The sequence below is a fragment of the Leucoraja erinacea genome, chromosome 10 (assembly GCF_028641065.1).
Source record: "Leucoraja erinacea ecotype New England chromosome 10, Leri_hhj_1, whole genome shotgun sequence".
In the NCBI taxonomy this organism is placed as follows: domain Eukaryota; kingdom Metazoa; phylum Chordata; class Chondrichthyes; order Rajiformes; family Rajidae; genus Leucoraja; species Leucoraja erinaceus.
This window is the reverse complement of record NC_073386.1, coordinates 50036809-50063318: the sequence shown is the minus strand read 5'-3', so window position 1 is coordinate 50063318 and position 26510 is coordinate 50036809. Positions and strand designations below refer to the sequence as shown.

The window sequence follows — 26510 nt, the reverse complement described above, 5'->3', positions numbered from 1 at the left end:
CAAGAATTAGGTTTTTGAGGAAAGATGAGAGATGATGCAGAGGTAGATCTCTCTGAATGAACTGGTGTGGCTCACCAAAGATTTAGAGGGGTGTCATTTTTGTACCCGAATGACTTGTGACATTGGTCCTTTTTCCCCCACAGTAGCCATTTGCCAATTTAGGGATTTTTTGTGCTGCAAAGAGAAAATGGATAAAGTCTGCCTGTTTCAGATCCTTGTATCCAGAAAACTGAGATATTCATTATTTCAGTCTCAACAGGATTTGTGTGCAGGTGCCAGACATAGAATTAGTGAGCCAAAATTTGTTGGAAAAATACTAACGTGGAATGAACTTCATTACCAATTTGGAAGCTGGCCAGAAAGTACAGAGGAAGAGATATCATAAGATTTGCAAATTGCCACGAGTTACTAAATTATTTATTTTACTCCACTATTAATATTTAACCAATGTCATCCTGTCGGCAGCCACACTCTACTTTTCATAAAGTTGCTGCACATTAATGACCAATTAATTTCAGCACAGAGGTTAAATCTAGTAGTTAATAGTGAACGTTTTCTAACTGTGTGATGCCAATTAATACTGCCAATCAAAGCCCTGAAAGTGAACAATTAAAAAAAAAAGTCTTATTTATTCAGATGGTGATTTTATTGAAATTTTAGATTCAGATTTTAAATCTTTACTAACTTTTTTTTTTCTTTTTGGAGTATTGTTTTTTTCTCTTTCCTTTAAATTAACCTCTGTTACCATCTCTTTATTTTTCTTTCATATCAATCTTCAAATTAGTGACAGAAGTAGGCCAGCCAGAACCTTGGACTTGCTCTACCATTTAATATGATCATGGCTGATCTGAGAGTAATGTCAAAAATGCATTTCCTCATATCCCCAGTAACCTTTCAGTCTATTGCTTGTAAAGAATTTATCTACCTCTGCCTGAAAAATATTCTTTCATTTCCACTCTCAATCTTCTGAGAGAAAAAACTTTCAGCTCACCTGCATCTTACGTTTGTAACCCCTATTTTTCAAACAGTGTCCATAGTTCTAGATAAGAAGAAGCATCCACTCCAGGTCCATCCTCAGGATCATAAATGTTTTCGTCAATGCTCTTCTGATTCTTCTAAACTTCAATATAAGCTTTGCTTGCCTAACTTTTCAAAATGAGACAATCCGTAAAGGATTTAACTTAAAACTAACTCCGTTTATCCACTATGCTTCACCATATTTGAATCTATTCTGGAGATTCAGACTTTGGTCCTATCACTTTATAACACTAGACAGGGTCCCAGATGCCCTGTTAATCAGCCTGTGGTTCAAATGATCAACAAGAGCAAATAAATAAGCTGAACAAAATAGAAAACAGTCCAATAATTGGGCATGCTCTGATGTGCCTACTCCAGCAAGACCAGCCCAAATCTAAACCATCCAATTCCTCTTAAAGATCCCATTTGACATTTTGCATGCAAAAATTCAGAGCGTGGTTTGGAGAAGACAGAATGACTTATTAATTAGTATAAGCTGCACATGGGCTAAATCAACCCAGACAGGTTTAACATTTAGTTTCACGACTACTGACTTAAGTTAATCCCAAAAGGTTATTAATTTGTCTTTAGTGGCGTTCAGAAAGATCACTCTGAGAATAATATGCCCACTATGTGGGTGATTTAAAGCAGCTTAGGTAATGTATGTTTTTGCAGAAGTTGATGAAGCATACTTCAACAAAAAAAAAAACCCAATTCAATCTCTTGCTGTTCTTGTACATGTCAGTGTTGAAAGGTTAAATTAATAGCATATAAGCTTTTTTTCTTTCATCCCTGAGTTCGTACAGATGTTTAGCTGAGGTGATTTACTGGATGACCACTGTTGGTTTACACTGTGGCCATTGTAGCAAACTTGCTTTGCTAACTATTTTTTCATGGTAATATTTATATATTTTTTTAATACTTTATTGCAGTTTGAAGGCTGTAATAAGGCATTTTCTCGACTAGAAAATCTCAAGATCCACCTGCGGAGCCATACTGGGGAGAAACCTTACCTTTGCCAACACACCGGCTGCCAGAAAGCTTTCAGCAACTCCAGTGATCGTGCTAAACACCAGCGAACACACCTGGACACAGTGAGCACAATACAGAATGTTTTACATTACGTGTAATTGGTGTTTACTCAGTATCACACTTTCAATGCAACGAATTAGCCAATCAAAGCCAATCAAGGAGAAACAGTGGGAATCAAAATTCTGAAATAAGAAACAGAATTAATGGTACTAATGCACAATAGGTTGATCATGAAATTAAAAAAAAAATCTATAGATTAATTGTTTAGGCAGGAACTTCTTTAGAACAGGGGATGTGAAGTGCAAGCAATGTTTTGGCGAGCCAGAAAACAGCTTGAACCACTGTTGTGGATGAAAAATCATGTTAATTGGCATTGATACCCATTTAATGTCGTTTCAGCATTTCCTATAATGTACACCAGATTTCTTGTTCAATTGAATGTGAAAAGTCCCTATCCTTTTCTACTCTAATGAATTGGAGAGAATTGTACCCAAAGTGACTGATTCCATAATCCCTACAAAGAGTGATATACAAAACCAATAGCTAACATGAAACTGGGATCCCAGAACGTCACCTATTCCTTTTCTCCAGAGATCCTGCCTGACCCGCTAAGTTACTTCAGCATTTTGTTTCTGTTTTCGGTGTGAACCAGAATCTGCAGTTCCTTCCTGCATATCCCAGAACCAATGATTGTTTATCCAATTGTTTAAATGGACTGAAACTGGCAGGCTGATATTCAACCAAACACCACCTCTGAACCCACTTAACTGGAGCAGAAGCAAGTCACCCCAACCCCAATGGACAGCTCAAATAGGAAAAGGAGACGATAACTGCTATGATTAGCATATATGCAGGCTAGAAGTTTGCTCTCCAATGTTTGTTAAATTGACCTTTTAATGGGTAAAGAAATTGTTGTTGTGTGAAGCAACTATTATTCTTAGCGCCGACTAAGTTCTCCATTGACAATTGCTGGTGTGGATGTCTGTATGCAGTTTTACAGAAATCATAATCAGATTTGGTTCTGACTTTCCATCAACATCCCAGCAAAATCTCACAATCAAAGTGCTTTAGAATTTCACAATGGATAATAATCTGTTCGTGTCGGTTGAATTGAAAATCATTAGAAACTAAAATTAGGTGCGTTTTGCAGCAGATGGCCTGTGGCATGAGATGAAAGAAAATATCTTACTTACTATCAAGCTTCACGTTTTTAAAGCAAGACACTTGAATGAGGGGCTGGAATACCACATTGGTGAAACTGTTCTACAGGTCCTGTCTGTACAGTTTGTTTGTTCTCCCTGTGACCACATGGGTTTTCTCCAGGTGCTCCGGGTTCTTCCCACATTCCAAAGGCGTACAGATTTGTAGGTTAATTGGCTTCTGTAAATTGTCCCTAGACTGCAGGACAGAACAAGCGCATGGGGATCGCTGGTTGGTATGGAATTGGTGGGCTGAAGGCCCTGCCTTCATGCTGTATTTCTAAACTAAATTAAATGACTCCTTGCAGAGGGCGATGAATTTTTGGAATTCACTATCCTGGTCATTGGGCCTACAACCTTGGGGGCATTTAAAGAGGAAGTAGATAATTCTTTGAGAGACCAGTGGAGGAGGTGAAGCCATGGGAAAGATCAGCCGTGATCATGTTAAATGGCAGGGCGAGCCTGGAGGTCTGAATAGCCTGCTCCTACTATTATTTTTTAATGTAATTAGCTTTTATGTACATCGATACAGCTTGAAAACAGGTCCTGTGGTCCAGCGAGTCACCCCTTCACACTAGTCCTGTTATCCCATGTCCATACTAGGGGCAATTTACAGCAGCCAATTAACCTACAAACTCACACTTCGTTGGGATGTGGGAGGAATCTGGAATACCTGGAGGAAACCCACGCTGTCACAGGAAGAACATGTAAACTCCACATGGACAGTGCCTGAGATCCGGATCAAACCTGGGTCACTGGCGCTGTGAGGCAGCAACTCTGCTGCTGCGTCACTGAGCCACACACTCTGCTGCCCAATGTTTTTAGTTCCTGTAATTGTTGTAAGACACACTCATTTATTTTGTTCTCAGAAAACATATGTATTGAGTATCATCATTGAAATTAGTTCAAATGAGTTCAAAGTGTGAATTTCAGCAGTTTTACTGCAAGTATAAGCTAGGCCAGTTTGCCCTCTTGGCTGTAGACTGAGGCAGGCTTCATGAGAAGGACCCAGACTTGATTGTGATCCAAATTAATCAACTATTGAATTTAAAGTTTGCTTCAAATTCTCTATTCAGAGATGTTGCAAAAAAATTTGTCCGCAGTAGTTATAGTCTGTGGACTTTGGGCTGTGGAGTCGATACCCAAAACACCCGACTCAGACTCCTTGATTTCTTGTGTATCCGACTCTAACTGACCCCTAGGTATAATAATTCTAAATCTACTGTGATGATATTACACAAGATGGCATTTCATAAAAACCACGTGAATCATCAGGCTGCCTTTTAAACCCATGTCCATTAAGTTTTGAGTCTAATGGTTGTAGCTATGCTATTGTGGCTTTTTAATTGTTTATTCTTCGTAAAAAAAAAACATAATTCATTATGCTAAAAAAAAAAAAATTACTGAAATGACTATGACAAAATTAAACTTCCATTGAATTACATAAAAATTATAAAAGCATTCCTCCAAAATTTATTAAACTAAGGACACAGGTATGAGCTAAATGGCTAAATTATGACAAAAGAACATTCTCAAGTGCAATAGAAATTAAAACTAAATGCTTAGGTAGTTAAGTTTGCTACAAAAGTACATTCCTAAAATTTATTAATAACGTCCTTAGGAACAGAATTGTTTCTGCCAGATTTCCTTTTAATGAAGCCCTTAAATCTGATTTAATTATTTTCAGTGCGGAGAACATTCTCCATGCTGACCTGAGTGGTAGTGTGGCTGTTACTATCATAGCTGCACATTTTACTATTCCTGGATAAGCAGGGATGACTTCTTGTACTGTAAGTTTAGATGAGCAATCATATTTCTCTACTGCTTTTAAACCACCAAGAAAATCTTGCTTAAATTCCATTAGATTAACATCAAAAGGTTGCCTTCGCTCGTTTAAGTTTATGTTGAGGTCGGAGTCGGAATCGGGACTTTTTTACCGAATCCAACTCCAACAGCACCAACATTGCTCTGACTCCACAGCCAAATTACAGATGCATGCTGAAATGCCTTTACTGTAAATGTCATGCGAGGACAAAGTAAGGAATGCTTTACCACAGTGCCTCCCGTGGTAAAATATCCAACCTTGCCTTATCCAGGCACGTGCATGGAGAGCAACATTTGGGCATTTAGGAAGCATGGAGCTGTGCTCAACCCAATAGCTGAGGTAAAAACCAAATGAACGGTTTGCCAGCAACACTGTGTGATGGTTTACATTTTGAGCCAGGTAATCTTGGAAACATATGTTTAGGATTGTCAGAGGAATTATAATTAAATAAGATAAAACAGATGCTGAATCTGTTTGAATTTATAAAACCTTCGTCATGGGATACAGAATAGCTTGCTCTGTCTTTCTGTTATGATTCAAATATTGATGTATGTAATGTATAAGCATAAAACATAATTCTTTTCTCCTTTGTGCTTTTCTTCCTTTGCCATGGAATCTCTATCTTCAGAGCTCAGGTACCATGTATTCATTCAATTCAGTTAATGATGATAGAGACAAATTTCAGCAATAAAATTGTTTTCGTCCATCATTTGGACAATAATTTGACAGAGAATACTATTCAGCTGCATACACATTACACATTTCCCTCATTGAAATTATCAGTTATCAATAATGGGAGAATAATCTGCTCTGTCAGATTGTTGCCCATGCAATGAAGACAAAAATGTTACCTCCATAGACCCATTATGTATACTTGTATCTAAATGTTTATCTATCTTATGACTACATTATGTATCTAAATGTGACAGCCTTAGTAACCAAGTAAACTTGCAATGCTCTTGGCTGTGCAATATAAAGAATACCAGATGGAGATCCATTGCCAGCTGCTGCATGGCATTCTGCCCAGAGACAATTGTAGTGCAATATAGCAGTTGTGCCAAAGGATTAAGAAAGTCAAGAAAAGTTTAGAGCATTCCTAACAGTTCATTCAATCTGTTTTGTGAGATTACCTGTTGGAATGCTACACATGATTACTCAAGACTGCTTGAACAAATTGCAACAGACAATCCACAATGGCACCAAGTTAATAGTCCCACATGTCAACTGTGTTTGAAACTGTAATTCTAAAAAGTGCAATATTTAAAATTTGGCCATTGATAAATTATTTATCTCAAACGTTCTTTATTTACAGCTTCCTAAAAGTTATACTCTGAGCAGCAATAATCATTATCAACAACTACAGTTGTAAAAACCATTTTCAGCGTTTGAATTATATCCAGAAGCAGGGCTATCATCTAACACCCTTGGTCAGCTGCCAGTTGAGCTATTTGAGTGAAGTGTCTTAAAAAGAAGAATTTCTACTTTTAGTAACTGCATTCTGGTTTAAATGTGCTCATGCACAGGAAATAATAATTCATAATTTCATAGCAGAAGGAATCAGATGTACACAGTCAGGGCAGAATTGTCTTAATGAGATTCAGCAGCGATTGTGAAGTGTAAAAGCTTTTCCTTTCTCAAACATTTACAGAAACCATATGCTTGTCAGATCCCAGGATGCACAAAGCGCTATACTGATCCAAGCTCATTGAGGAAGCATGTCAAAGCACACTCTGCCAAACAGCAACAGGTGCGTAAGAAGGTAAGAAATAATCATAGATAATCCAATATCTATCATGCACTGGACAATCACATCCTTTTGGAAAATATACATTTACTATACAAGAATTAAATGTTCTTTCCTCACATATTTTTTCTGAATACCTAACATGTTACATATGAAAAAAATAAATAAAAGATTAAAGTAGAAATTAATTAGGAATGTCAACCGCATGTTTTGGAGGCCAACTATAATGAAGAAGAAGATCGCAGGAGCTGAAGAAGTCCTTAATTTTTGCATCCTGGATTTGAATACGAGATGGCATGATTGGTCACAAGGTGGGGTAACATGTTGGGCAGTTTAAATGAAACCTCATTTATATGATATGGGTGAACTGCGTGTGCTTGTTTTGCCTTTTATATCAACTAACATCAACTCACAGCAGTTTGAAGCAGGTACTGGTGCAACAATACTTAGACGCTTTCTGGCTCAGCAGGAAGAAACTGCTGGTAGTACAGGTACTCAGATTGAGCGTATCTCTGATAATATAAGCCCAATTAGAGCAACACTTTATCAAAGACCAAGAGAGAAATGAAACCCACACCTCCCCTTCTCCGAGACATTACTTTTGTTTTACCCTTCCCTCCCCACTCATTATGAAACAACAAAAAACAATATCTACTTTCTTCTTCAACCCGAGATGTTAACTTGATTCCTCTTTCCGCAGAAACTGCTAAACCCTGGAAAGGCTGGGATTAATTGGAAATGGCTTTGTTAATGGCAGATCCTGTCTAACCAATCTTATTGAATGTTTTGAAGAGGTAACAAGGTGTATTGATGAGAGCAGTGCCGTAGATGTGGCTTACAAAGACCAGCAAGGCCTTTGATTAGCTCATGCATAGAAAATGGGTCCGAAAGATATGGGCCAATGGGATAAAGGGCAAGATAGCAAATTTGATCAAAATTGACAACAGTGAGAGATCGGGTATGGTAGTAGAGGGGTTTTTTTTTGTCATCGGATACCTGTCACTTTTTATTGTTGTATTCTATTGTATTCAAATTTATTGTCATTGTCTCCATTTGAGACAACAAAATGAATTTCCCTTACAGGCAGTATCATAAAAAAAAAAAAATTAAAAAATAAATAAATCACAAAATAAATAAATAAATAATAAAACATATTATGGTATTTATGGTATTCAACAGGAAAGATGTATGGAATTGTTGATAATATGGAAGGTATTCTTGAGCTACATGTTTATATTGACCTGTTTTTGAAATGGGATGAGAAATTGCAGATTAAGGTTAATCCTGATAAAAATGAGAGATGCATTTTGGACGTACCAGTAGAGCTAGGGCATACACCATGAATGGCAGAATCCGAGAGAGCTTCAAGAAGCAGGAGGATAAAGGTGTACAGTTCAAAGGTGCTTGAAGATGACAGTGCAGGTAGATAATGTGCAGGTAGATAAGGCATATGGGAGGCTGTACTTCATTAGTCAAGACGGGCATTGTACACAGGGGATATGAGTTAGACTTCAACTTTATAAAACATTGGTCAGACCTTGTGTGGAGTACTGCAGGCTGTTCTGGTCACCACATTCTAGCAAGATGTGTGATAGCTCTGGAAGGGGTGCAGAGAAGACTCACCAGATTATTGCTTGGGATGATCATCTATCCTCGGATAAGAGAAGAGGCTGGATCTTCTCCCAGGAGCAGAGGAGGTTAAGAGAGAAGTATATATCATGAGATGTACAGAGAGGGTGGACTACAATAAATTATTCCCCATATCAGAGGTAAAAGACATTAGATGACATAGGTTTAGTGTAAGAGGTAAGAGATTTAGAAGGCATCTGAGGGGGAGCTTATGCACCAAGATAGTGATGGTACTTGGAAGACCTTTTCTGAGGGAGTGGGAGAAGCAGCATCATTGACAGCATTTAAGAAGTGTTTAGACAAGCATTTGAATCTCCCAGGCATAGAACATAACCAGTAAATTCCTGGAAGATGGGATTAATAAGAATACACGAGCACTGGTTGCATTGACATGATGGGCTGAATAGCCTGTTACCGTGCTAAATTTCTCTATGACGTGCTCTTTCCAGCATTTTCTAGTTTTGATTTTCATGAAAAAGTGTGAAAAGGATGAAAATGTGTTTATTTGTGTGCGCCACCAATAAGCAAATGGAATATTGCTATTGACAGTCAGAAGATATGGATACATTCCAAAGGGGTAATGACAGCCTTCCACAACATGATGTTTAGGTTGACTTTTGGGCTCTATGCCTAAAGGTTATATTAACTTTGGAGAAACACAGCATGAATTTATTAGGATAATTTCAGTGATAAGAAAATTAAATTACTGGAAAATTGGTGCAACAATTTCTCAAACTAAGGAGGTAAAATGTAGTTTTGAAGACGTAATATATTCATGCATATTCATGTATATGTTAATGAGTTGGTGTTGTATATAAGCAGGGAATGTTGGGTAATAAACCTCTCTCTCGTGATCCAGGCAACCTGCGTGTAAGTTGTTATTCATTCTGCCGTCCGGAATATAACAAAATTGGCGACGAGGATGGGATAGAGTTTGTGAACTCATCCTTTAAATACAGTGCAGGACTGTTTTGCAACATGCAGTATTGCTTAACATTTTAAACAGTGAATACGGAGTTGTGTCGCAGTTGTTTGCGAGTTGGACACGATAGGCCACAGATCCTTCTATGCAGGGGACTAGTTTAAAACAGCAGCTGGACAAATCGTCGAGAGTTTGTCAGGCTATCTCTATGTTGTGTCTACGTGGCAAGATGCTGTCCTTGTGTTATAAGATTTTTTTTGTCGAGTTGCTCAAGCTGAATAGCCTTTGTACAGCTAAGTTTTAGGTGAATTGTTACACCAGAACAGACATGAAATCAGGGATTTTGAACAGACTTTAAAAAAAATAAAGAGAACGACATGATGTCAGCGTCCACGGGCTACATCGGAAACCTTTGCACTTGACAAGAGTAGAGAACCGTTCAGCTCCTATATGGAGAGAGCGAACATGTTTTTCACGACAAACAACATAATGGAGATTAGTGGTGAAGGAGAGATAGTGACTGAAACAATAAGGTCATTTGCGAACGCATGAAAGCGATTCTGCTCACGGAGACCGGTCCTGCACACTCTTTGCGCCCATAAAGGCAAAAGACGTGCCATTCAATGACATTATGAAGAAGTTGGAGGAGCATTTCAACCCAAAGCCTCTGGAAATTGCAGAAAGCTATAAATTCGGCACTAGAAACCAGAAGGAGAATGAGACAATCAATGAGTATATTGTTGCCTTGAAAAACATAACTTTGCGCTGCAACTTTGGAACCTTTCTCAGACGCGCACTACGAGACAGATTTGTTTGTGGTCTAGTGGATGAACAAATTCAGTCCAAACTCATGAACATTCTAGATCTTACATTCGAGAAAGCATGCAAGATTGCTACCACAATGGAGATGGCATCAAAGAATGCTCGTGAGTTTCGTCCACCACGGCCTGCAGTGGCCGTTTACAGTCACAAGGCAGTGCCTATGGCCAAACCAAGAGGCGCTAAACCAAAACCAAAGTATGGTGGGGAGCCGAGTTCAGCCAGTTGTTATCATTGCAACACTAATTACTCATCCCAATTTTGTCAGTTCACAATGGCCAAGTGCTATAACTGCCAGAAGAAATGACAAATCGCCTCAACATGTCGGGCCAAGCTTAAAACAGGAAACCAACAATCTGCGGGAAACAAGCGACAACACCAGAATGGAGCTCATAACTTGGAGATGAACCCAAATGGAAATGAACTTGGGTTGTACACCATTTATGTAACCAACATCGATAAGCCTACAACCAGTCAAGGCATGGATTTTAAAACTAAACTGTTGATTAATGAACAGTTAATCGATATGTCTGGACTGACATCTTCAACCTGTCACTTGCCCAAGCAGTTGTCCCCACTTGCCTTAAAACCACCTCCATCGTGCCAGTGCCAAAACACTCCACTGCGGCAAGCCTCAACGACTTCCGCCCAGTTGCACTTAGCCCCATCATCACCAAGTGCTTCGAGAGGCTGGTCCTGGCACACCTCAAAAGCTGCCTACCCCCCACACTGGATCCCTATCAGTTTGCCTCCCACAAGAACAGGAGTACGGAGGATGCCATCTCAATGGCACTTCACTCCGCCCTCTCCCACCTTGACAACAGAGACACTTACGTAAGAATGCTGTTCATCGATTACAGCTCAGCATTCAACACCATTATACCATCAAAACTGATCACCAAACTCGGTAACCTGGGCATCGACCCCTCCCTCTGCAACTGGATACTGGACTATCTAACCAACAGACCCCAGTCTGTGAGGTTAGACAAGCACACCTCTTCAACCCTCACCCTGAACACCGGCGTTCCACAGGGCTATGTGCTGAGCCCCCTCCTCTACTCCTTCACCTATGACTGCACACCTGTACATGGTACTAACACCATCATCAAGTATGCAGATGATACAACGGTGATTGGCCTCATCAGCAACAACGATGAGCGGGCCTACAGGGAGGAGGTCCAGCACTTAGCAGCATGGTGCGCTGACAACAACCTGGCCCTTAACTCCAAGAAGCTCATTGTAGACTTCAGGAAGTCCAGAGGCGGCACGCACACCCCCATCCACATTACGGGACGGAGGTGGGATGCGTTTCTAGCTTCAGGTTCCTGGGAGTCAACATCTCCGATGACCTCTCTTGGACCCACAATACCTCTACTCTGATCAAGAAGGCTCATCAGCGTCTCTTCTTCCTGAGGAGACTGAAGAAGGTCCATCTGTCTCCTCAGATCCTGGTGAACTTCTACCGCTGCACCATCGAGAGCATCCTTACCAACTGCATCACAGTATGGTATGGCAACTGCTCTGTCTCCGACCGGAAGGCATTGCAGAGGGTGGTGAAAATTGCCCAACGCATCACCGGTTCCTCGCTCCCCTCCATTGAGTCTGTCCAAAGCAAGCGCTGTCTGCGGAGGGCGCTCAGCATCGCCAAGGACTGCTCTCACCCCAACCATGGACTGTTTAACCTCCTACCATCCGGGAGGCGCTACAGGTCTCTCCGTTGCCGAACCAGCAGGTCGAGGAACAGCTTCTTTCCGGCGGCTGTCACTCTACTCAACAACGTACCTCGGTGACTGCCAATCACCACCCCCCCCCCGGACACTTATTATTATTTATTCAAATCGTTTGCTATGTCGCTCTTCCAGGGAGATGCTAAATGCATTTCGTTGTCTCTGTACTGTGCACTGACAATGATAATTAAAATTAAATTAAAATTGAATCTGAATATGTGTATTGACACGGCAGCAGATTGCTCGGTCATGAGCAAAGACCTGTACAAAACAAAGTTCCCACAGATACCATTGTTTAAGAGTAAGGTCAAGCTGAGAACCTACTTGGGCAAAGTTTTGGAGACATGTGGACAAATGAACTGTAAAGTTCAGCATAATGGTCAGTCAGTAACACTGCCCATCATAGTGGCCAGCTGCAGAAATAAACCAACCTCCTTGGAAATGATTGGCCGAGTAGAATAGAGTTAGACTGGAAGACCATTTTCAGCGTTGATTTGTCCAAATCACGTCTTGAAAACGTCATAAGCAAACATGCAAACATTTTTGTTAACAGTTGCACGGGAATAACAGGGTACTCTGCACACATTCGACTTAAGCAAGATGTGAAACCTGTGTATTGTCGACCAAGACCTGTACCCTATGCACTAAAGCAACACGTGGAGGAAGAACTCACCAGGTTAGAGCAGAATGGAGTACTCGTGAAGGCAGACCAGAGTAACTGGGCAATGCCAATTGTGGCCGTATTCAAGACTGACAAAACTGTTCGACTATGTGGTGACTACAAAGTCACAATCAAGGATGCAGCGCTGGGCAATTTTACTGTCCCAGTATGACTGCAAGGTTGAGTACAGAAGCTCCAAGTGCAACGCAGCTGCAGATGCGTTGTCCCGGTTGCCCCATGAGAACGCTGATGTGGGAAGTGAGAACTCAATCTACACACTGCAAGTTGTAGATGAAGACTTTCTGGTGACTGCAACAGAAATTGCAGCAGAAACAGAGAAAGACACTGTGCTGAAGAGGGTCTATAAACAGTCATTGAACGTATGGACTGAAATCGATAATGGATTGAACTCAGTTCTGAACTCAGAGCTGAAGCCATTCCATAATCGACACCATGAATTATCATTTGAGCAGGGATGCGTTAAGTGGGGTTGCCAGAGTCTTTGAGAAAGTGGTTGTACCAGAGTCTTTGAGAAACAAAATTATGAATAAACTTCATGCCGAACATCCTGGCATAGTAAGCATGAAGGCAATTGCCAGAAGGTTAGCGTATTGTCCTGGTAGTGACAGTGACATAGAATCACTGGTGAGCAAATGTAGGATCTACCAAAACTGCTGGAGTAAACACCCAAAGACACCACTGAAGCCCTGGGCATAGTCAAGTAAACCTTTTCAGAAAGTTCATGTAGATTTTTGTGAAAAGGCTAATGATCACTTTCTGGTGCTAGTGGATAGTCATTCCAAATGGATTGAAGTGAAACATATGAAGTCAAGCACTACTACTGAGAATACCATAGATGAGTTGAGATCAATTTTTGCATGCCATGGTTTATCGGAAGAACTGGTTTCTGATAACGGACCTCAATTTCGTTCAGAACGGTTCAAAGAGTTCATGCAGCGGAATAGTGTAAAACACACAATTGTTCCCCCATACCATCCAGCCTCCAATGGGGCAGTGGAAAGGTATGTTAGAGTTGTCAAAGATGCTCTCAAGAAACAGGTTTTGCAGGGTAGTTCAAAGCTCAGCATGAAACATTGTTTGGTTAGTTTCTTGCTGAAGTACAGAACCACACCACACACAACAATGGGTTACTCACCTGCAGAACTGTTGATGAAGAGAAGGCTAAGAATATCCCTAAGTTTAGTTCAACCCAATTTGACCTTGAGAGTTGAGCAAAAACAGTTGTCAAAAACGCCATTTTGACTCCCACAAAAAGGAGAGGTACTTCAAACCAGATGAGCAGGATCGTGTTCTCAGTCCTCCCAACAAGTCCTGTCAAGACAAATGGAATGTTGGGAAACTATTCAAGTATTCAAAGGTTTTTATTAGTCACATTCACATACACCGAGGTGTAATGAAGTGAAATGCTTTATGCCATTTTGCAGTACACAAAAGAAGACAGACATAACACCAATGAGAGTCTTAAACACAAAGAACATCCCCCCACAATGGCTCCCACCATGAGGGAAGGCACAAAGTCCAGTCCCCGACCCCAGTTCACCCATAGTCGGGCCTATTGAGGCCTCCACAGTTGCCTCTATGGAGGCCCGATGTTCCTGGCCGTTCTCGCCGGGTGGTGGTGCTCCGGCGTCGGGAGAGTCCTCACAGCGGCCTGGGAACCCTGGAACGGCCGCCTCCATACTGGAGGCCGCGGCTTCCAAAGCCGACAAGGCCGCGCCGGATGGAGCCCCACAACTGGCAATCTCGCTGTGAGATCCCAGGCTCCCAGCGCAAAGTTTGGCGCCGCCACCAGCAGCTGGCCGCTCCACATTCCCGCAGCTCCGCGATGTTGTTCCCGGTGGTCTCAGCTCACCGGAGCTCCAGCGCGGCGACCCAGGCAAGGCATCGCCCGCTCCACTATAGCGCTCCAGCGCTGTGCCGCCGCCGAAGCTGAGGTTCTGGCGGTCCGTGACAGGAAACGCCGCTCCAGGCCCGCTGGTAGGCCGCGAGGACGGGTCGAAGCTGCAACCCAGAGAAAAGCTGCCTGTCTGACCAGGTAGGGACCCTGAAAAGCAGTTTCCCCCTTTCCCCACCCCCCCCCACCCCCACACAAAAAAGTCTAGACCTCCAAACAAAACACTTTAACTAGTTAAATAGTGGAAGTGTGTGGAACAAAAAGATACTTTGTTGAAGTTGGAGATCGGATCAAAAGTATTCATGTTGATCAAATGATTCCAGCCAAAGATGAATCAAAAACTGAGCATGAAGTCCTAATCCCTTAGTATTTATCTGACAGCAAGTTGGAAGAGACCACTGTGATTGAAACAAACGGTTCAGTTAGTACAGGCAAAGGAACAGATTCCTCTGGTCAAAGTCAGGGTAATAAAACAGAGCCAAACAAGCCTACAGTTGAGTCAACACCTAAACCTGTTACACCTGTTACTGTTAGACGATCAGGCAGGATCCGTAAACCAGTAGTCAGGTTAGGTTTGTATGTTAAGTAACTCACTTTATAAGTAAAATGAAAATGTGTAAATATGTAAAATAAATATATGATGTTATCATTTAGAATTTCATGAATACTGGTTTAAATCGAGTATCACAACAACAAAATTGTAACTGAGTACTTAGATTTAATATTTAAAAAAGGAGAGCAGTATAATGTATTCATGCATATTCATGTATATGTTAATTAGTTGGTGTGGTATATAAACAGGGAATGTTAGGTAATAAATCACTCTCGTGATCCAGGCAACCTGCGTGTAAGTTGTTATTCATTCTGCCGTCTGGAATATAACAGAAGGTAATATTGTAAGTTCCTGAAGTAATCTACAAAGTAAACAAGATTATTTACAATATTAATTAAATTGAAAGGTTGTGAAATCAAGTTTAGAAAGATGAGAAATAATGAGATTTCAGACTGAAGACATTTTTTTGATACAGTTAAGAAGACTGCTTTTGTGGCAAGTTGTCACCTAAGCTAATTACAACATAAACTAGTTCAATGATCAGAAGGTGATGTATATCTTGGAAAATAAGATAAGATAAAAGAATGAACATGAATTATGAATTCGTAATTAGTCTAATTCAATTTCAACAAGATGTGCTGAAGAGTCCCCTCTGCAGCTGAAATATGTAGGCTTATTGGATACTTGTAGAATGTCTACATTTGTGGACAGATGGGCAAAGACAATATTGGGGGCTATGATAACCTGAAAAAAAGTTACAATCTCGCACAAAATTGATCGTTTGGCAAGAAACATGTAAACGCATGGTATGCAATCACTAAAACAGAATGAATCACTAGTTTCAGGAGGGAAGGAGAGAAAGAAAGTGTCTGGAACAAAATGTGTTTTCTGCAATTGCACAGTAATCACACCAGCTGAGGATTTACACAATACATTGTTAAAACAAATAAAGTATAAATGAAAATGACTTAATAGATTTTTAATTTTAGAGAAGTAGTAATGTGGTTTACTTTGAATAATCAATAACGATGGATTAAGCTGTATGTTTCTGTTAAATTACTTTGTAAACTGAATAATGTATGGTAACAGTGAATTGGCAGGGACTCCTGAATCTGAAATTGAAATTAGAATAATTCTGCCCCGTTGGATTTGGTCCTCCTGCTGTTTTTAATCTTCTTCTCGGTTTGTGTTTTAAGCACTCTCTGTCTCACACAGCATTGCCAAGAGCAATCATTCTGCTAGTTTATAGATATATGTCAAGATGATTTGCCACAGTTAGGTGAATGGGCTCAACTTTGCTGATTATGATCCAATCCTAGCAAGTGTTTTCTGTTACTAAAAAAACCCCAAGTTCATCAATTAAAAGAACTCAGCTCATACATTTCTCAGCTCAGCCCCCTTACATAAAGCTCACAACATTTCAGCAACATTCCCTGTACATTCTTGGAGGTTCTGTATCCTATTGGCTCTGTGAGATATCTATCTATATTACTAAAAGTAAGATCTTGACCACTTCCTGTTTTTCTGTTTCATGATTTTAGAAAAAACGCTGCCACTTATGGCTGTGATTTTTGGCCATCTTACTCAGAGTCCTCCTCCGCTGCACAGGACAAGAGGATTTTTCCCATCGATGAAAAATAAAAGAGTTATTAATGTTTTTAAAATGTTGATATTCTCTCTGCTGCCCCTGCTGGTGGGAGGGTGGAGGGACTATAAAACCTGGAAGTGTTGTGCCTCAGTCGGTCTCTGCAAGATAGGGAAGTGAGAGGGTCACATCCCTCAGGCTGTGAATAACACTGAACACATGTCTACTAAACCGAGTGTGGTTTTACTGACCTTGAATGCCCTTAATGTGGTATGAAAATTAAAATGTGGTTTGAAGTAAAAGCACTGCAAATGGTTGGTGGGGGTTTGGGTTGAAGTAAAAGCTCTGCAAATGGTTGGTAGGGTTTTGGGTTGAAGTAAAAGCACTGCAAATGGGTGGTGGAGGTTTGGGTTGAAGTAAAAGCACTTCAAATGGTTGGAAGTCTAAACTTGGTAACTTCCTGTTTGCACTGTATATTGACTTTAGATAAAACGCTACCACTTACAGCTGTGATTTTTGGCCATCTTACTCAGTCACCCTCTGCTCATCAGGTGCAGAGGATTCTTCCCATCAATGAAAAATAAAAGTGTTATTAATGTTTAAAAATTTTGAGAATCTCTCTCCTGTCAATCACGCCATGAAGGCCACACCTTTTCCGGTGGGAGGGGAGGGATTATAAAACCGTAGGTGTGGGTGTGGCTCAGTATCTGCATGATGGGGGAGGGAGAGGTCACAACTCTGTCCGAGCTGTGAATCAACTGAACGTCTACTGAACTTAGTCTAGTACCCTTTTATAAATTGAATACAACTGTATGTTAACTGGCCTTCTCAGTGCTCTAATTATGTGTTCAGTCAAGTATAGTAAGTCAGCTCTTTCATCAAAGATTTGGTGAATAACATTCAGAAAGTATTCAGACCACTTCACTTTTTCCACATTTTGTTACATTACAGCCATATTCTAAAATGGAAAATATATATTTTTTATCATCAATCGACACACAATACCCCATAATAAAAAAGCGAAAACAGGCGTTTAGAAATGTTTGCAAAGTAATTAAAAATAAATAACTGAAATATCACATTAACATAAGTATTCAGACCTTTTACTCAGTACTTTGTTGAGGCACCTTTGGCAGTGATTACAGCCTCATCTTCTTGGGTGTGACGCTGCAAGCTTGGCACACCTGTATTAGGGTAATTTCTCCCATTCTTCTCTGCAGATCCTTTCAAGCTCTCGGGTTCCTGGTCACCTCCCTCACAAAAGCCCTTCTCCCCGATTGTTCAGTTTGGCTGGGCGGCCAGCTCTATGAAGAGCCCTGGTGGTTCCAAAGTTCTTCCATTTAAGAATGACGGAGGCCACTGTGCTCTTCGGGAATGCTGCAGAAATTGTTTTATACCCTTCCACAGATCTGTATCTCAACACAATCCTGTCTCGGAGGTCTACAGACACTCCCTTCGTCTTCATGGCTTGGTTATTTCACTGACATGCACAGTCAACTGTGGGACCTTATATAGACAGGTGTGTGCCTTTCCAAATCATGTGCAATCAATTTAATTTACCACTGGTGGGCTCCAATCAAGTTGTAGAACCATCTCAAGGATAATCAATGGAAACAAGATGCACCTAAGCTCAATTTTGAGTGTCATAGCAAAGGGTATGAATACTTATGTAAATGTGATGTTTCAGTTATTTATTTTTAATTTCTTCGCAAACATTTCTAAACACCTGTTTTCGCTCTATGGGGTATTGTGTGTAGATTAATGATAAAACAAATAAATTTAATCCATTTTATAAGGCTGTAAAGTAACAAAATGTGGAAAAAGTGAGGGGGTCTCAATACTTTCTGAATGCACTGTACATAACTCCTTGGAGACTGTGGACAGGATCATTTAACAAGGTGTATCTTCCAACTTCAGAATCGTAATCATTTACTCTGCTGTTGTTGGTAGTCATTGTACTCGAGAACCTTTTTAAATTGACTTGCCCTATTAATCAGAGGAGGTATGTGAGAGAAATCTAATGTACATTAATGTATTACACAAAAAGGATAAGGGATTATTGTCATATATGCTGTAAACCTGTGTTCGGGGGAGGGCATATTGTGTCAAGGAGGGACTGGCTTTTTTGTTTCCTACAGTTTTGTATGGAAATGAAAAAAATGTCTAAATATAAATATTTGTCCTATTCAGAACTTAAAACCTATTCTGATTCCAACAGGAGCAGAATGAGAAATAAAAAAGATAATTCAAGCCTATCTATTTCATTAACCACATATAATCTACTGTGTAGGAAAGAACTGCAGATGTTGGTTTAAACTGAAGATAGACATAAAATGCTGGCGTAACTCAGCGGGACAGGCAGCATCTCTGTGGAGAAGGGATGGGTGACGTTTCGGGTCGAGACCTGAAGAAAGGTTTCGACCTAAAACTTCACCCATTCCTTCTCTCCAGACTGAGTTAGTCTACTACTGTTAGCTCTTGAGTATTAGATGAAATGCAAGTGTGATTGCAGTCATGGTCGAATTAGATACTGACCAACTAGAAATAATTTGTGGAGGAAAAGAATGTGAGTTTGCAAGTACCTGACAAGATGGAGAATCTGTTTCAGACGAAGAGGTGGGAAATCGTGGAAATGCCATGAGAAAACACCAACATCAGGATATAGAGATAGGGCAGCACGGTGGCGCAGCAGAAAATTTGCTGCCTGACAGCACTACAGAACCGGGTTTGATCCTGACTATGCGTGCTCTCTGTACGGAGTTTGTATGTTCTCCACGTGACTGCATGGGTTTTCTCCAGCTGATCCAGTTTCCTTCCAAATTTCGATGATGTGCAGGTTTGTAGGTTAATTGGCTTCGGTAAAATTGTAAAATTGTCCCTAGTGTGTCAGCTAGTGTACAGAGATCGCTGGTCGGTGTGGACTCTGTGGGTCGAAGGACCTTTTTCCACGCTGTATCTCTAAACTAAACTGAAAACTAAAGTGACATGATGAAGCTGTGGAAAGATTATAGAAATCCTAGACATAAGAACTATATGGCTAAGAGGATAAGGATTGAAGATGAATAAAATAAGTCAAAAAGTTTATGTTGATCAATTTTCACATGCACATAATACCCAAGAAGATGGTGTTTGGGAACTTGTGCAGGATGAGTCTCGGATTTTACATCGGAGTCACGTGAGTGACTACGTGAAGAACCCCGCCAGGACGCATGCGTGTCATATCGCTACATGCATTGCAACAAGTCACAGCAAGGGGGAACGACGTTCCCCTAGCGGCAAAATTTGAAAACCAGGAACAGCAGGTAAGGAGACTCTGCGTTCCAGAATTTGAAAGTCGGGAACAGCAGGTAAGAAGACTCTGCGTTCCTTCCACTCACCTTTTAGGTGGAAACATGGACCGGATCCATGAAGGCTGCGGGAAAGCTGGCGGGGGAGAACCGCGGAGTCGCGGGCAACCGGCAGCAGCAGCCTAAGGCACGATAAAGTCCCGTAATGAGAACAGCTGTGCCCGACTTTCGCTCCCGACTCGCTCCCGCACCGGACCGGGCGGGAGAGGGAAACAAAACTAATGTTTCCCCGCGCTGGGTCTTTACAGGAGGGGAAGCTGGACAAAGGAGTGTCCACAAGTGCTGCTAGTGAAGCTGGCTGGGGAGGACCGCGGAGCAGGCAGCCGGCAGCAGCAGCCAAAGGCACGTTAATCTCCCGTAATGGGAAGAGCTGTGCCCGACTTTCGCTCCCGACTCACTCCCGGACCAGGCAGGAGAGGGAAACAAAACTAATGTTCCCCGCGCTGGTTTCACAGGGGGGGGAAGCTGGACAAAATAGTGTCCACAAGTGCTGCTAGGAAGCTGGCTGGGGAAGACCGCAAAGTTGCGGGAGCCAGCAGCAGCTGAAGGCACAAGCCCCGTAAGGGATCAGCTGTGCCGACTTTTGGTCCCGCGCCAGCCAGAACACCACGGCCGGGCAGGAGACTATTCAAATGGGGCCGTTGACTTTTTGACAAGTCAATAACGGCAGCAGACGGGGTGGAACGACGTTCACCCGTAGCAACAATTTTAACCTGGACCTGCAGGTAAGAGCTGCGGTCTTTTTTGTATTTACCATGCTGATTGCAGGTGCAGAAACCAACGGGCTGCGACAAAGCTGGTGGGCTAGATGGGATCAGCTGTGCCAGATGTCCTCCACACCGGCCATATCCACTCCACGGAAGGACAGTAAGGACAAAGATGGAGAAGGAGGACCGTGGAGCAGCGGGCAAGCCAGCAGCAGCCAGCGGCACTTGGATCACCCGTAGTGGGATCAGCTGTGCTCGATGTCGCCTCCGCACCGGCCAGATCCACGCGGCCGGGCGGAAAGGCTAGACACAAAACAAACAAGGTCGTGGACTCAGAGGAGTCCGACTTTGAACAACCGCGGGCGGCCAGCGCCCGAGAGCGCTGGAGCCGGAAGAAGCGGTGTATGGAGCTTTGATCCAACATGACAGACTCCGGGAGATGGAGTCGGGTCACTGTGGGCCCTATGATAAACCCACAGCAGTACCTCTTGAAGGGCTGCACAGTGCTTCTACCTCATCAGAGGGGAGCACTGCGGGTCAGTTCTGGGCTGACCTGGAAGAGGGGTCCGCAGAAGAAAAGACAAGTGTGCAGGGGGTGCAGGAACAAGAAAACCTACTGGAACCCACTACGGCCAACGACAGCACCCCCACGCACCCACCAGCAGAACTGGTGAAAGCTCGAAGGACCAGTACCCAAAACATGAGTCTTTTTAGGCCTTCTTGGAAGATGCGGGGACCTCCAATGCCAACCAAACTGAAAATCCAGACCCCAGCGCTACAACAGCAGTGAAGAACCTACAAAAAGTAAACCTGCCACTGGTAACTATGGAGGTAGGTGGGTCTGGTTCCCTACAATATACAGTGGGCACGGAGATTGGGTGGAGATTACACTCTTTTCTGAATGCATGGAGCATGATAACAACCAATCCTTACATCTTAAGCAGTATCCAGGGATATACAACAAAGTTTATACACAAGTACAGCCCTCCAGTTCAACATATACTGAACTGAATGTTTGTGCCTTCTGATAAAGGAAAATCAAAAGCGCAAGCTGAACTAAAGCGGCTTCACATAAAAGGTGTAATTGAGAAAATCCAACACGAACCATTAGAATTCGTGCCCAATATATTTATCAAAAACAAAATAGATGATGGTCATCGCATCATCATAGATCTGACAAAATAGATACCTTTGTTACTGCTTAACAATTAATTTCCAAAGGTTACTTCAATGGCCAGCATTGATTTAAAAGATGCTTACTATTCAGTGCCTATAACGAGGTGACCACATATGTTACTTAAAATTCAACTGGATGGGACAACTCTGACAGTATAAAGCACTGCCAAATGGGTTATCATCAGCCCAGGCTGTTCACAAAAAATTTGAAACCAACCCCAGCGTTTCTACGGAAACGTACACACATGATCATGGCAATTATGGGCAAAACTTTGGAATTGGCCAAACAAACTGTAACAGCCACAAAAAAGTTATTTGGAAAACTGGGATTCATTTTCATCCAGTTAAATCTAAACTAACGCCTTCCACTACCATGGACTGCCTGGGGTTTCACCATTGACTCAGTTCACATGTCGGTGACTCTGCCTAAGGGAAAGGCTAGAGATTTAATAGAGGCTTGCAATAACCTCACTGACATCAGCAAACCATCCATCAGATTGGTAGCTAAAGTAATTGGCATAATGATGGCTGCCTTTCCAGCCACACAATTTGGACCTCTACATTACCAAAACATACAGAGAGCTAAATACAAGCACTCTAAATTATGCAGGTCACTTTGACAGATCTGTGAAACTACCAATCAAGCTAAAATGGAACTAAAATGGTGGATAGATAACATCTGGCCTTGTACCAATCCAATCATTGTCAGTAACCCTTCCATGGTACTACAAACTGATGCCAGTGCACTTGGGTGCAGAGCCACCAATACCATACCACAGTGGTAGCATACATTAACCACAGGGTGGAAACAAATCGACATCATATGACAATCTGGCTATACAAATTGGCGATGGTGTATCCAGAGAGATATTTGGATATCAGCCACTTACCTACCAGGAAGACTAAATTCAGTGGCAGACACCAGCTCACGCAAATTTAATGAAAACACCAAATGGATGTTGAATAAAATAGTATTTGCTGATATCACAGCAAAATATGGAACACCAGGTATCGATTTATTCGCATCCAGACTTAACCACCAGTTATCAAATTATGTTACATATGAACCGCACCCTGGGGCAGCAGCGACAGATGCATTTTCGCTGCATTGGGGGGGGGGGGGGGGGATTGTTTATTTACGCATTCCCTCCTTTCCTGCCTCATCAGTCGGGCATTAAGAAAATACAACAAGACTCTGCATCAGGTATTGGTAGTACCCGATTGGCCTACACAACCATGGTTCCCAGTGGTATCAAACATGGTATCAGAGACATGAACATCCCGTCTGTTCTGGAATATCTGGCAGGCCTCCACTATGATGAGGGGCTCAGTTACAGTGCCATCAACTGCGCCAGAAGTGCCCTATCGACTTACCTATGGCAGGGGACAGACCATTACACTGTTGGGACTCACCCACTGGTACAAAACCTATGAGGGGAACCAGATACTCCCAAATATGGGATGTGAGAATAATCCTGAAGATGCTCAGGAATTGGTCTCCAGCAACAGTTCTGTCCCTACACAGACTGACATTAAAACAGTCATGCTAATGGTATTGGTCACGGCACAGAGGATACAGTCACTGCAAAAACTAGACTGGACAACATGACTTCCTCAACAGAAAATATTACGTTTCATATTTATGAGATAGTAAGCAGAACAGAAAAGGGATCAGCAGGCCTCAATATACAATTAGGTCATCCCCAACAGATGACCGGCTGTGTATAATAAGACATCGTCGTTATACATGGAGAAAACGAATATCCTAAGAGGCAATGAAAAGGCACATTTTGGTCAGCCACTAGCAACCACACCAAGAGTGACGATCCAGACCATCTCAAGATGGCTGAAACAGGTGCTAACATAGGCTGGGGTGGATACTAATTTAAAAAATCTCTTTCCACCAGGGCTGCAGCTACATTGGCAGCGATACAGTTGGATGTACCAATGGACCAAATCCTCAAGTCAGCAGGATGGTCTGGAGGGGAAAACATTCCAATTATTTTATAATAAACCAGTAATGAAACCTGGAACGTTTGCAGAAACAATTTAAGTTCTGTAAATTAATTTAAACCCATAAAAAGGGGTTATAAATTTGTGTTAAAAAATTTTATGATTTCAATGTCGAATTCATGTCCAAATTATGTTAACACAATTCCTCCCACAGTCAAGGCAGACGTGATGCATGGACTCATTTCCACGGCATGAAATCACAGAGCTTTAAAATCTTCACATAGTCACTCACGTGACTCCGAAGTAAAATAGTAAGATTAAACGAGAACTTACCAGTTTGAATTTTGATCTGTATTTTATGAGGAGTTACGATGAGGGATTACGTGCCCTCCGCTCCCACCCTGATCATATACTTAACTGGTATCTCTTCTCTAATCTTACTATGTTTAGTCATTACAGTTATCTGTGATTTCACACCGCTGCTTTGAAGAATGACACGCATGCGTCCTGGCGGGGTTCTTCACGTAATCCCTCATCGTAACTGCTCATAAAATACAGATCAAACTTCAAACTGGTAAGTTCACGTTTAATCTTACTATTAAACTGCTGATGGATTGTAGAATTCTGGGCAAGATTTGTTTAGGAGGCAGAAATGATGTAAAGCAGAGACACAGTCAATAGGTGAAGTTCATCCACCAGAGTTGAGGACATCTGGAGTGGACACTTCAGGGTTGACAAACACACCTTTACTGTTAAATAGATCTCAGAAATTAATAACATACATTGACAATTTCATTTATTGGTAATAGAAGCTTTGAATGTTAATATTTAATCTAGTGTATAATTGACTGCATGTAAAAAGTTAATGTCAATAAGATTTAATACGTCCAGGTTTATGGTGATTTCCATGGGTTTCTTACATTCTGTTAAAGGAATAATGAGATATAAATGGACGTGAAAGCAAATTTAAGAACTCAACGTATTGTTTTATGACTGTGATATGCTGTTGTACTAACCATTTCTCTTGAGTCTTGACAATGTTTTGTGGTAGTTCTATTGTTTTGTGAATAATGTCATTTATGAACATCATTACAAATGTCAATGAGCATTACAATAGGATGTATTAAATACGGGTTAGAGAATTATAAACTGCATAGACTGCTGCCATCTTCTTTCAAATCTAAATGTTTTAAATTATGAAAAGGAGAAATATATTTATATCAGACAATATTGCTAATATCCTTATGAAATTCACATTAACATTGGTTAGCTATCTACTACCACTACATCTTTTCCTGGACAGGTTTCCATCCACTCTTGTTAATATAGAAATAATGAACTGGACCTGGCCAACAATTAGCAGACATCGCTCCTAAATAAGTGCAAATGTAGGCCTTGCATTCAGCAATGTCCCTGTAAACACAAACATATTGTTTTGCCCAGTCAGTATGAAGTTAGTTCCTCCATACCTGTATGTACAATCTCAAGTCATCCACCAGAATCATTCACTTCTTCTTCACTGACATTTAAGTACAAAGCTGGACCTCTGAATTCCTGCAACCGGATCAATATGTAATTTAATCAATTCTGTGGCATCTATTTGAGTGAGCATGGAATTCCATAGATTAAAATAAATAAAATACATATTGTCCAGTATGGGTTTGGTTGGACAGGACAGTCATATGACAGAAGCAAGCCTTATCTTGATTATGCTCTTGGTAGTTTGGTTTGCTGGCATTGCTGGTAGACTCATTGACAGTGGCTCAGGCGAGGAGAGGCTATTGGACTGGAGCTTAAGCAGATTGTTGTCTTCCTGTTACCACCTATCCTTATAGTCAAAACCCACACAATTTTATTGCTGTGCATGCTCCAATCTCCCAGTATTGCCAACAAACATACATTGTATGCTCACACTTGTCACTAGCCTCCATGCCACCAAATCTATTTCACGTACCAATTGTGACAGAATTCATTGACAAGTAGCCTCAGCCTCGAGTGGAAAATTCAAGATGGCGGCGCTGGTTTAACAGCTGCGGCCCACCTGCAGTCCGTTTGTTTTTTCTTTCTTTTTGTTCCTTTGTCCTGTTTTTAGTTAATTTTGTTTTATTAATTTGTGTATGTGTGTGGGTGGGGTGGGAGAAACATGTTTTGGTCTCTTCCTTCGGGGGATGCGACTTTTTTTTCTGTCGTATTCCCCGTCTCCGTCTGTGCCGAGGAGCTGTGGCGGCGGGAGCAGCAGCGGCGACCCGACTCGGCCTCGGATCTGTGGCGGTGCTCTGGCGGCAGCAGCAGCCTGGATTGCCTCGGTGCAGAGGGCTGCTATACTAATTCAGCCACAACTGCATCACGTTGTACTCGGAAAAGGAAGTTCTCTAGTCTCCCTGCACATGTAACACCCAGTGACCCAAGGCTGCAGGGAAACAAAGAGGGATGAGACAGAGACTTTAAGATTTTGCCTTCCATCACAGTGAGGAGGTGTTTGGTGAACTCACTGTGGTGGATGTTAAATTTGTGTTGATTTTGTGTGTTTTTGTCATTTTTATTATATGTATGGCTGCAGGGAAACAAAATTTCGTTCAGACCGAAAGGTCTGAATGACAAATAAATTCAATTCAATTCAATTCAAGTATAAATGGGTTGGGGATACAAATGAATTGAAAATTGTCCAACATAGCATAAAGCAGACTATTGAATTACTC

At 41.5% G+C, this 26510-nt stretch overlaps 1 protein-coding gene across 5 annotated transcripts in view; it reads left to right on the top strand.

Moving 5' to 3' along the window:
- The window catches only part of LOC129701169 (zinc finger protein GLIS1-like), a 300889-nt gene that overhangs the window by 216111 nt on the left and 58268 nt on the right, over positions 1 to 26510 (top strand). For 2 of the 5 annotated variants that reach the window (XM_055642223.1, XM_055642221.1), the window contains exons 4-5: positions 1950 to 2111; positions 6722 to 6832. In XM_055642223.1, the coding sequence (XP_055498198.1) occupies positions 1950 to 2111; positions 6722 to 6832 (273 nt within the window). The remainder of the gene's footprint in view (positions 1 to 1949; positions 2112 to 6721; positions 6833 to 26510) is intronic. The other 3 variants (XM_055642222.1, XM_055642225.1, XM_055642224.1) reach the window with 3 other exon arrangements.